Source organism: Cyrtonyx montezumae, unplaced genomic scaffold (genome assembly GCF_038088225.1).
Source record: "Cyrtonyx montezumae isolate F1298 unplaced genomic scaffold, pur_monq_1.0 scaffold_9, whole genome shotgun sequence".
Taxonomy (NCBI): domain Eukaryota; kingdom Metazoa; phylum Chordata; class Aves; order Galliformes; family Odontophoridae; genus Cyrtonyx; species Cyrtonyx montezumae.
In genome coordinates, this window is record NW_027072100.1 from 9,752,212 (window position 1) to 9,768,933 (window position 16,722).

At 57.1% G+C, this 16,722-nt stretch overlaps 1 protein-coding gene across 1 annotated transcript; it reads left to right on the forward strand.

Moving 5' to 3' along the window:
* Positions 1-12,860: 12,860 nt before the first annotated feature.
* On the forward strand, positions 12,861-16,467 carry SOX18 (SRY-box transcription factor 18). The gene is made up of 2 exons (XM_065754640.1): positions 12,861-13,511; positions 15,452-16,467. The coding sequence occupies exons 1-2, from the start codon at positions 13,109-13,111 to the stop codon at positions 16,303-16,305; spliced, it is 1,257 nt and encodes a 418-aa protein (XP_065610712.1). The 5' UTR covers positions 12,861-13,108; the 3' UTR covers positions 16,306-16,467.
* Positions 16,468-16,722: the final 255 nt, after the last annotated feature.

Below are 16,722 nucleotides of genomic sequence, written 5' to 3' on the forward strand. Positions count from 1 at the left end.
GCCTCCCCCCCCCGCGCGCGGCGGGACTACATCTCCCAGTATGCTTTGCGCCCACTATGGGGGGGTGCTCTGGGATTTGGAGTCCGTCCCCTCCGAGGAGCCTCAGGCCTCGATCTCCCCCACCGCCATTTTAAGGCTGCCTGAACTCATGGGCTGAGCCCTTATGGAGCACCGTAGGCTGGGCCGAGCCCTTCAGCCTGCCTTGGCACTCCACAGCCGTAGCCCACTGCTGCCCAGCCCCCCCACCCCTGAAATTGTGCCCTTAGAGGGGCCCGAGTGGAGTTCCGCCCTATATAACATCCCCACCCCCTGCCACAGGTGGGCTCGCTCTGCCCTCCCAGGGTCTGGCCAGCTGGGCAAGGATGGATGGCTGCGGCTGTGACATGGGGCGTGAGGCAGCAGTGCACTGCGTTCGTGGCTGGGGAAGTGTAGGATCCCACCACACCCCATTGTGCCCACTGACCACATCCCGCAGTGCCACATCACAGCTTCTGAACACCTCCAGGGACGGTGACCCCAAACAGACCAAAACCGAACGAGCTGCTCCAGCAGCCCGCAGCTGCACGTCACTCTCAGCACCACGCTAACCTATGGCTTGCTTATGCCAAGATCTGGGGCTGTTCAGCACAGCCTGAAGGAATAACTGGGGGGTGCAAGGGGAAGCGTGGGCCCAGTGGATGGATTGGGATCCGGGCCCTGGAGCCACCCTGTAGGTGGCACTCGTACACTGTGCAGGGCTGCAGCTCATCCCCGGGGTGCTGTGCAACGCCCGTTCCTGGGACTCGTTGCACAGCATCAATTTACTCTGCCCGGCTGGTTCCAGGCAGCAGGAGAGAGCCATGGTGCGTCCTGCGCAGCTGCTTCATCTGAATGCGACGTGTCAGAGGTTCAGAGAGGGAAAAGGAGAAGAAACACTTGCAGGCTGCAGCTCCAGCGAGCGCTGGATGCTGTCTCCCTTGCTGCTGCTGGTAGGGCCCTGATTGTGCTGGTGAAGAGCTGCCTTGGCAGGCTGCAAGTCAGCTGAACGCTGGGATTTGTTACACGAGGCAGTAAGCTGCAGAATTCCATGTTGGGAAGCAGGGATCCCTGAGCTCAGCCACGACCCTACGCTCTCCTACAGTGTGTCACTGAGGCCAGGGTTTAGAGCAGCACACAAAAGTGGGGAGAGTTGGACAGATTGGTGCTAAATCTCTGAGGATTGCTGTCTGCCACGACTGCGCTTTTGGTACCCGAAGGTGTTGGTTTATGGCAGCTCACACTGCGTTGGACAAATCTGAGATCCCCAGATGTGTGAGTGACATTTTGTGTTGCCCAAAAACCGGCAGAGTTGGCCCCAGCCCAAACCTGAGCTCCAGCCCCTCTCCCTGGTGTGACGTTTGGCACTACCTTGAAGTTTCTTGGCTTGGGCCCCATTGTTGTAAATGCAAATCCCCTCCAACCCACAGTCTGAAGCCTTTGCAGCATCTGAAAAGCCTCTGTTCCTTGGTAGTGTCTGGCCATAGCGCAGCAGATGCCATTTTGGCCCACCTCTGCTAGAGAGGAGGAAGCCAGGAGATCTTCTGGAGGTCCCCGGCAGCGGGCGGTCGCCCATCCCGTGTGTGGGGTCGGGTCATGCCGGTCCTCGGCGTCAGCGGAGTGCTTGAGAGGCACCGCTGCCACTGTCAATGTGGTTTGTATCACTGCAATGCAAACATGGTTCCTGACCACAAGTATGGCTGGAGACGTGTCTCAGATTCCAGAGTGCTCACTCACACTGAGCACCATCGTCCTGTCGGAGCGAGAAGCCTGTCACCCTGCTGCCTGCAAATGCCGGCCTCCCACCGCGATGGCCGTTCTCTCCCAGCCTGATGGCATCCTGGAGGGACAGGGCTGCACAAAATGCCAGCTGGATGGGAGAGAGCACATGTGCGACGGCCACAGCTCTGCGGCTGAGCCGTGGCCCTTCCATCCTCCTCATTCTGCCCAAGGGTTAACAGGACAGGCGTTCACAGACTGGGGAGGGTTTCTGGCTGACCTTGGCTGGGAAGCAGCGTGGCGTCGCTCAGCCCGGCCCCCCGAGCGCGAGCCGGTGGTCGGAGTGCTCCCTGAGCCTGGGTGGAGGTAGATCCAGAGGAAACTCCACCTCCGCGGGAGCCAACCTGCTATTGCAGGAATTCCCAGCGAAATTCCCGCTTGGGCTGATCTGTCAGCGGATCCGTGAACTTTCCTTTACCTCTTGTGAAAGCAGCTACTTGAATGTGCTAAAAACAGAGCACGGGCAAAACTGTGGCTGGACCTGGACCCAGAGGAAAGGCTGGGAAGGGGCTTTGTGACCCTGGCATGCCTGAGAGGCACCTCCATGTGTGCTGCCTCACTCACGGGCTCCAGGGAGAAGAGTGCTGTAAAATGCAAACCCACAATATCTCACCTGGTTTTGCTGCTGGGCTCCAGTGTTTCCCAAATGACTCCCTGAAGATTTGGGACTTGGTGTATGGGCCAGCTGAATTCCTGGCTTCCAGTAGATTCAAGTCACCATAATTCATGCCAAAATCTTTTTTTTTTTCCCTTGCTCCCAACCACTGTGCCCCCCCATCTAGTTAGAACTCGCAGTCTGTTTTGGCTTTGGAGAAGGGGAATACAACAAACTTGTCCACCTACCCACTGTGAGGCCCCCATAGAACCTCTTACATCTCTTACTTTAGGTGTGCCCAGGTCTGAGGGGTCCCATCCTTAGTGTCATGGGAAGACTGGGGACCCCTGGATGAGACGTTGAACCTCTTGCATTACACCCTCCTCAGGGTGCACAACAAGGAGATACAAGACTCCGTGCCTTCACCCAGTTGGGAGATGGGAACAGCTGCTCTAGGCTCTGCTTTTGGGAAGGGGTTTTGCTGCATCTCCTATCTGCCACCCTCGTGAGCCTGCCTTGGCAGCAGTTCAGCGTTCCCGACCTTGCTGGCTGTTTGCTTTTGGCTCTGGGCTGGCTCCACCTGGCTATATGCATTGGTGCCAGTGCCCCCACTGCCCTCTTTACTGCTGGCCAAGCCATTCCCAGCACAGAGCTGCTCTGTGATTCCTCCCTGAGCCCAGGGCAGCTCTTTTTTGAGAGAGGAAAAGGAAAGAGATGGGGGAGATGATCTCCAAGAGACATGAGCTTGTAGCAACCCAAGGAAGGATCCCTCTCCTTATTGCAAATGCCTGGTGTCTTTAGGCTCCTAGGCTTGGCTCTAGGAACACATGAGCCTAGAGGCCAAAATTCTCCATACAAGCACTTAAGAAATCTAGAGAATTTGGCCCACAGGGTGACTTGCATTGCTGTCTTGCAGAACATCTGTGAAGCCAACGGGCCCCTCCACACCTCATCTGCTGGCACAGTCCCTCCTAACACAGCTCCCAGAAGATGCTGCCAGCTCCATTCTGCCCCTCCAGCACAGCAGCCTCCCCAGTGGCTCTGTGTCCCCACAGCCCACCCATGCCTAGTGGCAGTGCCACCAGCACCTCCTGTGCCAGCTGTGCAGAAGCCAAGATTTAGCTGTGGGATTTGGCCACCCACCCCCTGCACAACAGAGCATGGAAGGGAAGATGTGAAAGAGGTGGTGGTTCCCTTGAGCCTGGATCTCCAGCTTTACAGACACAGTTGCGAGACACTTTGGATGTTCCCTAAATCTTCTGATTTTAATGATCTGGCTGCTGTTCAAAATAATAATTGGGGGGAGGGGAGGGGGGAATAAGTGCTAAGCATCTGTGTGTTCTTGAGGGATAAGTGTCTGGCACTGCACTGTGCCAATCGGTCACCAATGAGCGCTGTGGTCTGGACCTGGCACGTGTGCGTGAGAGCTCAGGTCTCCCTGCTCTCCCCCTTCTGTCTCCTTCTATTCGCCTCCATGAAACATAGGAAGTTGAAGCCATTCATTTGGCTATTTGCGGCTCGCTCCCCACGCCCCGGTTGCCTCCCCTGCCCCCTGCAGCCTCTCTGCTCTCTGCTTGCCCAGCATCCTTGACCCCGAGGAGTCTGGTGTGTCTGCATTTCCCTTCTGGCCCATGGAAAGCGCCACTCTGAACTGGTGCCTCGATAAGTCTGCTGTGGGAAGGCAGGGGCTCCTGAGCTCTCACACTGGGCTTTCCCATGTAGCATTTCCTATGCTGTCCCTGCTTACCAATGCAGTGAACAGGGTGGTAGGAGCTCTCTGGATGGTGATGCCCCTCTGTCCTTCTCAGTTTCTCTTTGACAAGAGCCATGGTGCATAAAGGGAGGCATTCTCCCAGAGAGGATGGTTGAACTTTTCAGTACCCAGCTGATGGGTTAGGGTTGGCATCCCTCAGCTCACTTGTAGTAAAGGACTGCAACAAGTTTTGACCCCAAAGCGCCTTCTTTGCAGTGGTTTTGCAGGCAGAGCTCTGCTTTTGTGTCCCACAGAGTTTGGAATGAATGGGACCTGTGATGATGTCTGGACTAAGCATAAGGCTGGGGCTGAGACCACCGAGGGCCTGGGGGCAAGGATGGGCTGGCAGAGCGGGTGGGGGACAGCTTGGTAGAGGAGAGGCTCAGCACCAAGGTCTGAGGCAGAGGAGTGATATCTCAGAAATATATCAAAAATCTCTCCTGAGCTGCCCCACCAAAGAGTGCCATCCTCAGCACTTCAGCCATGGGCTGGGGACCACAGTGGTCCCTCCATCCCCCACAACACGAGGTCAGAAGTGCAGTGTCTGTGCAGGGCTGCAATCCTGGCAAAGGTGCATTGCTGGCAGAAGAGCAGTCTCGGCCTCCTCCACCCACGGTTAGAGCAAAAGCTTCGGCAAGTCTGCAGCTTGTTGTGCACAGCAGGTCCCCCTGCAGTGATCTGAAAGCAATCAGGTTGAGGATGGGACTACATTCCTGGGGCTGTCAGCTGAACTGGGAGGAATGAGAACATGGCATGCCAGAGTGCAGCAGAGCCCTGGAGTGAAGGCAGCATCCTCCTTGTCTTGACACCATCCCGACTCACTCCTGTTTCATGCCACCTGCACCGAGTTGCTGAGCAGGGCTGGGTCATCACAGTCTCGCCATATCCCTCTCTCTCCTTGTGGTGATGGCACCACCGATAAATCCCATCCCCTGCTTATCTCCCCATCACTGGGGCCGGCAGCACAGCTATCCCACTACTAAGCAGCAAACCCTGATCTCATCTGCACACCGCACACTTGCAGCTCAAACAATAAGCTCCTTCCCTACCCGACACAATTCCCAGAAATGCACAGCCTCCTGCTAAAGCCTCCCTGGGGGAAAACATGCCAGCCAGCCTGTCGGCACCAGCTCAAACATCGCTGCCAGCCGCTGGCAAACGCAGCCCAAGGGAGCACCTCACTCTGCCTGCAGAGATAACATGGGTGTGCTGTGTGGGGTGGAGGTGATCTGCAGCCTTTGGGGCCATCCTTCAGCTGCTGTGCTCAGGAAGTCCCTCTCCCAGTGGGCACAGTGCCCGGACCCACCACCCTTCCAGACGTACGTGCTCACTGCCCTTGCCCTGCTCTAAGCATGGGTGCATGGAGGATGCTGGCAGGGTTGGGGGAGGCAAAACTCAGCCTGAGAATGAGGGCAGAGATGAGGCTTACATCCTAAGGACTCCATCTCATACAGGGTCTTCAGCCTCCAGCTGCATCTCACAGCATAGCTCATTCCTTTCCTCTGCACATTTAAGTCGTCATTGTTCTTTGATTCAACAACCAGGGTGCTACTGATGAATGTTCACCCTGCCCTGGCTGAACTGGGAGGACAAGAAAGCCAGGCCAACATCTTGCATGCCCATCCTTTCTCCCAGGGCTTTTCTAGGGGTCTCACCTACCTTTGTGGGGCTTACTGGCCTTTCTTCCCTGTGCATGTACCTAGCTGGGATCGGACATGCCCACTGCCTCTCTGCAGCGGCCCCAGAAGCACAGCAATGCCATCCGCAGCCCTGACACACACTGTGTGTTCCTTTTCACCTCCTCCAGCAAAAGGCAGGACACCAGCCCCATCCCACAGCCCCACACCGATGGGGACCAGCACCACACTGCTGGCACGGTCCCCGCCGCGGGTGCATTGTTTGCTGGAGCACACAGGGAAGGCCAGCAGGACAGACTCGCTGGCTGCATCCAGCTTCCTGCTCCCGGCGCGGCCGCCGCCTGACATCATTACTCCTGGTGAGAACGGTGGCCCCGGCCCCACTAGGGTCCTGATGGCAGCGATAAGCTCCTGACCTCCCGCCCTGCTTCCAGCCCCCTCAGACTGCTGTCCCCAAACCATCGTGGCTGAGGTGCCGATACGATGCTCCCATTGCCTCCCCATCCACCTCCAAGCATGCACTGTGCCATGGGACAGATGGGAAGCGGGGACCAAGACAACCCCTCAGTCTGCAACTGAAGGCAAGTCCTGGTGGGGACCATCACCCATTTGGCATCACGTATAACAGACGGAGAGAGACAACAAAAGATCTGCCTGCTCTCATGCTGAGTTTCTTCATGGTAAATCCACTCTTCACTTCATCCCCAAATAGATGGGACAGCTGCAGAGGGCATTACCAAATCACTCCCAGCCAGACCCTACCAAAAGCAGCTTACAGAACATCTTTAGGGGCTGCAACACCTTAAAGACAGAGGAGATGGACCTATTGCCACTGGTCCCCAAAGATTCCCCCAACATAAGCAGGAGCTTGGGAATAGCTCCTGTCTCCCTTGTATGGGTTTTCTGGCTAAACCCATCCTTGGCACCATCTCCAGGCTTCCCCATGGCACAGTCCCCTGTGCAGCAGCAATGGGACTGGAGCTTCACACGGAGCTAGAATCCCCAACCTGAGTGCTTATATTTTGTTTCTATTACAGCTTTTGGATTGTGGTGCAAAGGCAACAGCATCCCTTGCCTTGTGCTGGCACAGAACTTGGGCTGGAGAAGGGGGGACATGGAGCTGCCCCCAGCCTCTGTCTGGCACTGTGCCCCCCCCTCTCCCCCCCCTCTGCACCCACTGTGCTCCCATTCCCATGCTTTTCCCTGGGCAGTGTGTCCCTGTTCCCAGCCAGCACAGTACATCCCGCAGAGCTGCCTCCTGCCTTCGTCCAAAGGTGCTGCTGTGCTCAGAACTTCACTGCAGCTGCTGCCAGCACTGCTCAGAGGGTTTTTCCTCACAGCCTGACCCCCCCCCCCCCCCGGCTCCATCCTTCTGGCTCCAGCCCACTCGGGATGGAAGATTTCTCCTCCCTGAATAAAAATATAACTGCATAATCTCCTCAGCCCTGCTGTTGATCCTGACTGCATCCTCCCGTCCCGAGCTTTCATACAGTGCCTTTTATACCGGTAATAGCACAGGGCTCCTTCTCCCATCATTGTTGACTCAACAATGAAAACTGTTTGTATTATTGTGTCCCCGAAGCTTTGCCAATAGCACATGTGTCCTGAGCTGATAGCAACAGGGCTTTGGCAAGGCTCAGGCTCCATCAGATAAGAGCCTTTAACCTTATTCCTCTGGCTCAAGCACACCACGGAGGTGGCCCCAATGCAGCCACGTGCTGAGCCGTCCCCTATACATCAGATGGGGACAAGATGATGGGTCTGGAGGTGCTTGGGGTGGACAGCCTGAGAATAGGCAGCAGAGGAGCCTTGGAGGGGAGATGCAGATATAAAGTGACCTTTATAAGTCTTGCCTTTTCCAGCTGCCAGTGCAGCATATTCATGCTCTAATTTCCCCAGTGTCTCCGGTGAGGCACTGAAAAGGAAAAGTTCCTCTGCCCTGAGGCTGCAGGGGGAGAAAGCCCTCAACCCCTTCTCTTTATTAATACTGTTGTCATTATTGTTAGTATTATTCTCTCTCAAGACAGAAGCAATGTGTCAGGACTGATCCGGTGTATCCTGCATTTTCCAGGGGGATCGTGTAGAGAACACCTGAGGATATTGAGGCACGGGGCTGCAGCCGTGTCTGCCCCACCTGAGCCACCACATGGAGAAGCCAAGTGAAATACACTTGGTTTCAGGGGCTGCATACACGGGGAGCAGAGCTGCAGCCAGCTTCATCTGTGCTGGACAGTGAGGTAATGCCTGCGCTGAGCTCCGCCACACTGGGAGCTGCAGCAGCTCTGGAGAGCAGCAAAGCTTTCCCAGATGCGGGCTGCAGAGGCTGTGCTGCTGGGGGGATGTGTCCTGCAGCCTGCACCCCACTGCCTGCCGGGCTGTAGGAGCAGAGAGGCAGCAACCAGCCCTTGCTGAGCAGCTTCTGAAGGTTGGGGTGCAAAGAGGTGGAGGTGTGATCACTGTATCCTTGCTTAATGCCTCTCCTTTCCCACGCTGAAAGTGGTGATGCAGCACGGACCCATTTATCCATGATGCTCTCAGATGACACTTTCAGTTTAGTGCTGCTCAAAGGGAGATGAGCAAACACCCAGGGAGCAGACCTGGAGCCCACAGAGCAGAGTCCCAAAGGGTTTCTATAAAGAGGGGCTGTGCTTCTCCTGGCCAAACCCAGCCCAATGCCTAATGACACCATTCCACTTGTTTCCTTTCCTCCAGCACTCAAGCACACATCCGGAGCAGCAATCCTGGGCAGTCAGGATCCAGGTGGTTGGATGCAGCTCCCCCAGAGCTATATAGCACGTGGTATTTTCTGCCACCACGAGTGCCCAGGTGGTGCCAAGCTGGCTGCCAACCTGCTGCCTGTTCTGGGAGGACACAGTGCCATGGGCAGAGCGCGTTTTCTCGCTATCATTGAGAAAATAAATGGTGCTGATCGAAGCAGCTGAACAGCAGCCAAACATGCTTCTCGGCAGCTTTTCTACACTCTATTCATGTATTTGGCGTGAGCAGCTCCACATTGAGGTAATTCATTAACGCCGAATCAAAAATGTGTTTATAGGGGGCTTGGAATAGCTGGTGGAAGTGTAAGACTTTCCTTCCTAACAGCCGGGGCTCTCTCCGTGATGAGAGCCGAGCACTGCAGCATCCACCACATCCAGCTGCAGGGAAGCAGAAGCATCCCAAGTGCTCTGCCCCTATAGAGGTGCCCCAGTGGGTCTGTGCCCCACAGCACTACCTCCCTCATCATCAACCCTCTGGGATCTTTGTGCACAGGCGCATCCCTGGGGCTGGCCCAGGCGCCTGGTCTTCTGATCTGCTGCTGTCCCCTGGGTCCCACCTGCCACTGAGCCGTGTGAGCTCACTCAGGGTCCTGTCTGGCATCCCCAAAGCCTGGAGAAGCATTAGGATGGTGGCAATGGGGATGGGCTGCTCCAGGATGAAGAGCGAGGGAGAAGGAGGAAAGGCCCAGCCTGGCTGAGTCTATTCTGTTCTTACACCTTAATTCCATCACTGGTGGAAAATGGTCCATCTGAGGGCATGGGTGATGGCAGGGTCAGCACAGGGTGGCAGCTTGCACCAGGTCCTGGGGACTTCCATGGCTTGTGAGGCCTCTCCACTACACCATTTGTGCTCTTCACCTGTTCAGGCTGAGCCAGACGCAAAGCAAAACAGCAAATGAGCAGAAAACAGCAGGGTAAAATGGCAGCTGGGCTCTCCCCACGGGAGATCCCCCTGGGAACAACCGTGCTTTCACTTCCCCATCCGTCTCCCATCGTTTGGGGTAGGAAGGAACCTGGTCCTTCACTGTGAGGACTTCTGTAAGTTTTCTTGGCACCAGACGTGGGCACGGGGACACATCACCCTGCGGCCACGTTGGTGTCAGGATACACAGCAGTGCTGCAGGGCTGGGGGCTCAGCTGGGTCCTTTGTGACCCTCGTGAGCATTTGTCTGCAAGGAAGCCAGGCCCTCGAGAAAGGGAGTCTCCACCGAAACCTGAAACGTTTCCCAGCAGATGACTTCAGCGTCCCGCCAGGGCTCTCACGCAGCCCGGCCTTTGCTCTGCAGGAAGCGCCTTTCTTTGGAAAGCCTTTGTTCCAGCCCGGCTGTGCCCCTGGGGGAGCACACGGGACTGCCAGTGTGGGGCAGCTCATGGGGTGCTGGGGGTGACTCAAAGCAGCCCTGCCTGTGTGGTGTCCCCTCTCAGCCACCCTCAGCGATGGGCACCTTCTGCCCAGGGCAGAGGGCTGGAGATGGATGGTCCTCAGGATCCCTTCCAACCCAACCCACCCCATCCTACCATTCTCTCATTCTCTGATCTCTGATTCTATGATTCATATGATTCCATGATGCTACGATTTATGGTTCCCTGCCCAGCAGTGTCACCGCAGCCCCGCAGGGTTACAGCTCCACGTGCTGCATGCCTCAGCTCCCCTGGCACCAAGGGGTGGCCCAATGGTAACCACCAATCACGACTGGTGACAAATACCTCACTGTGCGGTGACCCAATTCATGCAGCTAAACTCACAGGGGCACCCCACATTGCCAACCCCACGCTGGTAATTGCATAGTAATGAATTCATTAGCAGCAGGAGTTGCAGTCTGTCCGTGGTACCCACACCCTGGGACATCCCTGCTGCTGCTGCCCTGGGACTCTTCCCCCGTGTGCTCCACAAAAGGAGAATTTACTGCTCCTGATTTCAGAACTTTGCTACTGCTGCACCCACAGCGCTGTCTGCACCCACCTGCCTCCTCCCCAGCCCCCGTGCAAATTTGGGGGGCAAATCCTTTGCATTTGCTTGCACAGTACGGGCATTTCAGTGCTCCCACAGCCCACATAGCAGCAAAAATAATGCTGGGCTCATCCAGCACCACTCATCTCTATCCCCTGAGTACCCCGGAGTACCGCTGAGACCCCCACGGATGGCCCAGGTGGTGCCGTGTCTATTTTTAGGTGGCTGAGAGCGCGGTATGGAGGAACAGGCAGCAGCGGGAGGTGGGGGGCGGGGAGGGAAAATGCCTTTGTGCCGAGGGGGGGGGTTGGGGGGGGTGAGGGGGAGCGGAGGCTGTCGGCCCCGCCGCGCTTCCTCTGCGAGGTGTGGTGCTGGGGCTGCGCGGCGCGGGGACGCGGCGAAGGGAAAAGGGGGGGCCGGGGTGGGGGCTGCGAGCTGCCGTCCTAAAAAATGAGAAAAATGGGAAAGGAAACTTAAAAAATAATGATAATAATTTGAAAAAAAAAAAAAGGAATTCTGAGCTTTTGCACCAGGGTGGGGTCTGGCTCATCCGACGCCAGGGTGGGTGAGGAGCCCCCTGGATAAAGGAGAGGAAGAGTCTGGGGGCTGTGTGTCCCCACAATGGGGATGCTGAGCCAGGATGGGTGCTTTGTCCCCTACGTGAGTCGCGTTGGGGTCCCATCCCGGGATGGAGCACCGATGTTTGTCATTGGGACGAAGCACACGGCTCTGCCCCATGGGCGCTGCATGATTTTCCTGCACCGAGGTCCCAAAATGCAGCACTGCATGAACCCCTGCTGTGTGCTGCCCCGTTCCAAACCCTTTATGGGCAATGCTCACTGAGTCCAGCCCCAGGGTGCTGCTGTGCCGCGGGGTGGGGGCTACTGGGGACAGCACTGTGTGCTCATCCAAAGCCGGGGAGAAGTACCCAGAAGTGACAGCAGAGAAAGCTTTGGGACACCCCTGTATGCATCCTGCCATTCACCCCATGAGCAGCGGTGGGCAGGAGCAAAGAGCAAAGAGTAAACCTCGGGGTTTGGCAGCAGCGGGCTGCTCCTGGGGCACAGTGATGCTGCATGGCCCCGACAGGACAGGGAACAGCACCGAGGGGCTCCCTGCAGCCATACGGGCTCTCCTGCACTCTGGTGCTGATGAACTCTTGCAAAATATTAAGAAGAGGCTGCAGGAATGTGAAGGAAATCTGTACTGAAACCTCTATCACTCCGCTAGCGATGGAGGAATATATGAGATAAGATTTTATAATGTATATATCTATATATTATTTTTAATGGCCTTTGCTTTGTTTAGGGTTAACTGCAGATCGGCTTTTTCAAATCACTTCCAGACACACACAGACCGTGGCATGCAACGCCCCACGGCTGCAGGGAGGCTGGGAGGGAGCTGGGATGTTGCACAACGCTGTGCCCCAACTCTTCCTGCGCCCGGGTTTCAGATTTCAGCCCTGGGCACATCCGAAGCCAGAGGGGATTGGGAGCAGGCTGGGCCGTGTGTGAACCCCATGGCCTGAGGATGCCAGGGGGCACATGTCCCTGCCTGCCAGCTGCCCCGTGCCAAGGCCAGGAAGAGCTGTCTGGCCACCTCTCCCAATGCTTGGCATGTCGCCTGGTGTGCACCCGCTGCTGTGGCAGATCTCTGTTGGGTGGCAGGAAGGCTTAGAGCCATGAGCTGGCGTGGGGATGGGATGCTGCCACCAAACGGCGTGCCGTGGGTCCTGGCAGGATTGGGTTGCCATCATCGTGCCTCTGAACCCAGCATTCCTCAAAAGTGCCTGGGCAGGCAGGATGGGGATGAGTGGCTTTTCATGGGAGTGGAAAACAAGGAGAGATTTCTCAACTGGCGCAAATAAAACCCACCAGAATAGAGCTGGGGGTGAGGGCTCTGCCCTGCCTTCACCCCACGGCTGCTCCTGACCCCAGGTTGGTGACCGCAGCCAAAACACCCACACATGGAATGGCTTGTAAGGAAAATCACTGAGGAGCGCCGAGCATCTCTTGTGCCCTGTGAACACACAGCGAATCCAAACGCTTCCCCTCTGCACGAGCGGATCCCAAGCAGCCAGAAACGGGGCTTGAGGTAAAAATAAAAGGAAGCAAGAAAAAATAAAAAGGGAAAGAAGGGAGAACAGAAACGAATCACCCTCCTCGTCGGGAGGAAGGGAATGGGGCCGCACATCCACAGCGCTCCCACCCGGCCCTCCCGGGCGGCTCTTCCTGGGGATGCCCGTCCCTCCTCCTCCTCCTCCTCCTCCTCCTCCTCCTCCTTCTCCTCCTCCCCTCCGCCCGCTGATTGGTCCACCCCGGCTATATTTTGCCCCTTCCAGCCCAACATCATCCCAAAAAGTTTTTTTTTGGGGGGGGGAAAAACGGGGGAAAAAAAAAAAAAAAGAAAAGAAAAAAAAACAGGCAAAGGAAAGAAACCAAAACAACCCAAGGCGACCCCGTATCCCCCCGAAACCACCCCAAACGCGGGCGAAGAAGCGAGCGGAGGTGCTCGGCGGCTGCAGGAGGCGGCGGGACGCGCGGGACTCGGTTCTCTCTCCGGCACCCGCTCGGGTCGGACACAAAGTGCTGTCCAGCTGGAATGAATATATCTGAGTCAAACTACTGCCGAGAGGAGATATCGCAACCCCGGGGCGACTGTTCATGGGTCACCGGCGCAGTGCCGGCCGCTGAGCCCGGGCTCGCCTTCCCTCGGCCCCCGGGAGCCGCCTCCCCCTCCAGCCGCACGCCCAGCCCCGAGCCCGGCTTCGCCTTCGGCCCCGCAGCGCCCGGGGCGGCCCCCGGCGCGGCCCCCAGCCGCACTCCCAGCCCCGAGCCGGGCTATGGATACAGCCCCCCCGCCGGCCGCGCCGAGGGGAAGGCCGGGGAGGATTCCCGCATCCGTCGCCCCATGAACGCCTTCATGGTTTGGGCGAAGGATGAGCGCAAGCGGCTGGCGCAGCAGAACCCCGACCTGCACAACGCCGTGCTCAGCAAGATGCTGGGTGAGTGGGGTGCGGTGCGGAGCAGGGGGATGGGAGCAGGGAGGGATGGGGAATGGAAGGCTGAGGGGCTGGGGGTGTGGGGATATGGGGATATGGGGCTGGGAATGGAAGGGATTGGAGCTGCGGGAGGGGAGTGTGTGGGTACGGGGCTGGGGGATGTGAGGTTACAGGGTTGCTGTTGCGAAGGTGCGGGGCTGGGGAATGTAAGGGGATGGGGATGTAGGGATATGAGGATGGGGGATGTAAGAGTATTGGGCTGAGGAAGACAGCTGGAGGATTGTAAAGGTACAGGGCTGTGGGTTGCAGGGACTCTGGGCTGGGGGTGTAAGGGTATGGGGCTGGAGGGGTTGTGTTACGGCGCTGGGCATGTAAGGATACAGAGCTGGGAGGGTGTAAGAGTACTGGGATGGGGATGTAAGGGCACGGGCATTGGGATGTAGGGATATAGGGCTGGGGATGTGAGCTACAGATGGGAAAGAAGTGTGCTCAGATATGGGGTTGGGCGATGTAAGTTACTGGGGTGCAAAGCTAAGGATTTGGGATGCAGACATACGGGGAACCGGGTTATAGGATACAGAACAGTGGGATGCACAGATATAGGGCTGGGGATGCATGTTGCTGGAGTTCAGGTGTAAGAATATACGCGGAAGTGTAGGGCTGTGGGATGTGGGGATGTAGGGCTGGGAATGGGGTCTATGTAGGGGTGGGATGCAGAATTACAAGGATAAGGGTGTGTGCTATAGGGGCACAGGGAAGCAGAATGCACAAATATATGGCTGGGAATGTGGGTTGGGGGATTACAGGGCAGAGGATGTGGTCTGTAATGGTATGTGGGCATACCCACAGATATGGGGTATGCAGGTGTGGGGCTGGGGATGCAGGGGTACAGGAATGGGGAAGTGAGTTACAGGAGTTTAGGGCTGGGGACGTGGAGTGTGACAGTACGGGGCTGTAGATACAAGGACACAAAGCTGACAGTGTGGACAGCAGGATTATAGGGCAGCAGTGTGCAGGAATACGGGGCTGAGGATGCAGGCTGCAGGGATACAGGGTGTTGCAATGTAGGTTGTAAGGGTACAAGGTTGTGGAACACAGGCTGCAAGGACAGGAGGACATGGGGTAGAAGGTTATGGGGCTATGAAGGACAGGCTGGAAGGGTGCAGGGCTGCGGGATGCAGACTGCAAGGATATGGGGCCATGGGAGATGGTTACAGGGGCAAGGTGCTGCGGGATAGGGCTGTGAGGGTAGAAGTCTGTGGGATGCAAGCTACAGGGACACGGGACCAAAGCATGCTGGCTGTAGGGCTGTGGGGTTAACGGCTCTGGGGTGCAGGACTATGGGGCCGTGAGATAGAGCACAATAGAATCTGGGACTGTGGGATGTGGGGTTAGAGAGCTGCGTGCACACAAGAGGCAGGGAAACAGGGCTGTGGGTTGCAGAGGTACAGGGCTGCGGGCTACGGGAATACACAGCTGTGGAGATGCAGGATACAGGAATGCAGGGCTGCAGGATGCGGGACGCACAACTGTAGGATGCGGGATGTGGGAACACGGGAAGCAGGATATGGGTCGACAGAGCTGCAGGATGCGGGACCACGGGAAGCAGGATATGGCCAGACGGGGCAGCAGGATGCAGAGACACAGCGCTGCGGGATGCAGGGACGGGCAGCTCAGGATACAGGGCTGTGGGTGCGGCTGGGGGAGGGGCTGTTCGGGCTGTGGGTGCAGGATGCAGGGGAGCAGGCACCCTGGGACCAGTGTCCCCTTTTCTCAGGGCTTTGCACCCCTAGCACCATGTGCCTGCAGCTGGGTCACGGAGTTGGCCCCACTTGGGACCTCGCTTGCTGTCCAGCACCAGGGCCCCTGGGCCCACTCCGTATACCCCTCTGTGGGTGTCCCAGGGCCGTGCTGGTGTCACTGAGCTCCCTGTCCCCTTGCAGGCCAATCGTGGAAGGCACTGAGTGCCAGCGACAAGCGTCCCTTCGTGGAAGAGGCCGAGCGGCTGCGAATCCAGCACCTCCAGGATCACCCCAACTACAAGTACCGCCCGAGGAGGAAGAAGCAAGCCAAGAAAATCAAGAGGATGGAACCAAATATCCTCCTCCATAACCTTTCCCAGCCTTGCAGTGACAACTTCAGCATGAGTCACCACGGTGGCAGCCAGCCGGGCCACCCCCAGCCTCCCCCACTCAACCACTTCAGAGAACTCCACTCCATGGGGTCGGATATTGAAAACTATGGCTTGCCAACTCCCGAGATGTCTCCCTTGGATGTCTTGGAGCAGACCGAGCCGGCGTTTTTCCCCCCACACATGCAGGAGGACTGCGGCATGATGCCCTTCCGTGGGTACCACCACCACCACCCCCAGATGGAGTTTCCCCAGGAGAAGTGCCTGGGCCGGGACGTGGCCGTGCCCTATGCGCAGCCCCCAGCGCACTTGGCCGATGCCATGAGGACTCCCCACCCCTCCGGCCTCTACTACAACCAGATGTGCTCGGGGTCTCAGAGCGGGCTTTCTGCCCACCTGGGCCAGCTCTCTCCCCCACCCGAAGCCCACCACATGGAGAGCGTGGATCACTTGAACCAAACCGACCTTTGGACAGACGTTGACCGCAATGAGTTTGACCAATATTTGAACATGAGCAGGACTCGTCCCGAAGCCTCGGGACTGCCTTATCATGTCTCCCTGTCCAAAGTGACTCCTAGGAGCATCTCCTGCGAGGAGAGCAGCTTGATATCTGCCCTGTCCGACGCCAGCAGCGCTGTCTACTACAGCCCATGCATCACCGGCTAGGCTTGTACGTGCACCCGATGCAGCAAGCCAACGAGCAGCCGTCCTCCTTTAGTCACGAGCTCCGTGATATGTAGAGTCTCTCATTAAATGCATCGCTTCCTTTCTTAAAAAAAAAAAAAAAAGAAAAAAAAACAACAAAAAATATAAAACATATATAAAAAAAATAAACAAGAAAAACAACCAAAAAAACCCAAGCCAACCATGCTGAACTCACTGATATACCGTATAACTACATAAAACATAGATGCCTTCCCAAAGCCAAAGGTTAACCACGTGCTAGCCCGCCTGCCCGCTGCTGCTCCCATCGCTCCATCCGCTCGGGGGCATTTTTTAGGCAACTGCAGTGAATCCTGCCTGAGCCAACCCAGCACCAACGCCATCACCCACTGCCCAGCACCCAGCCCTAGGAACTCGCAC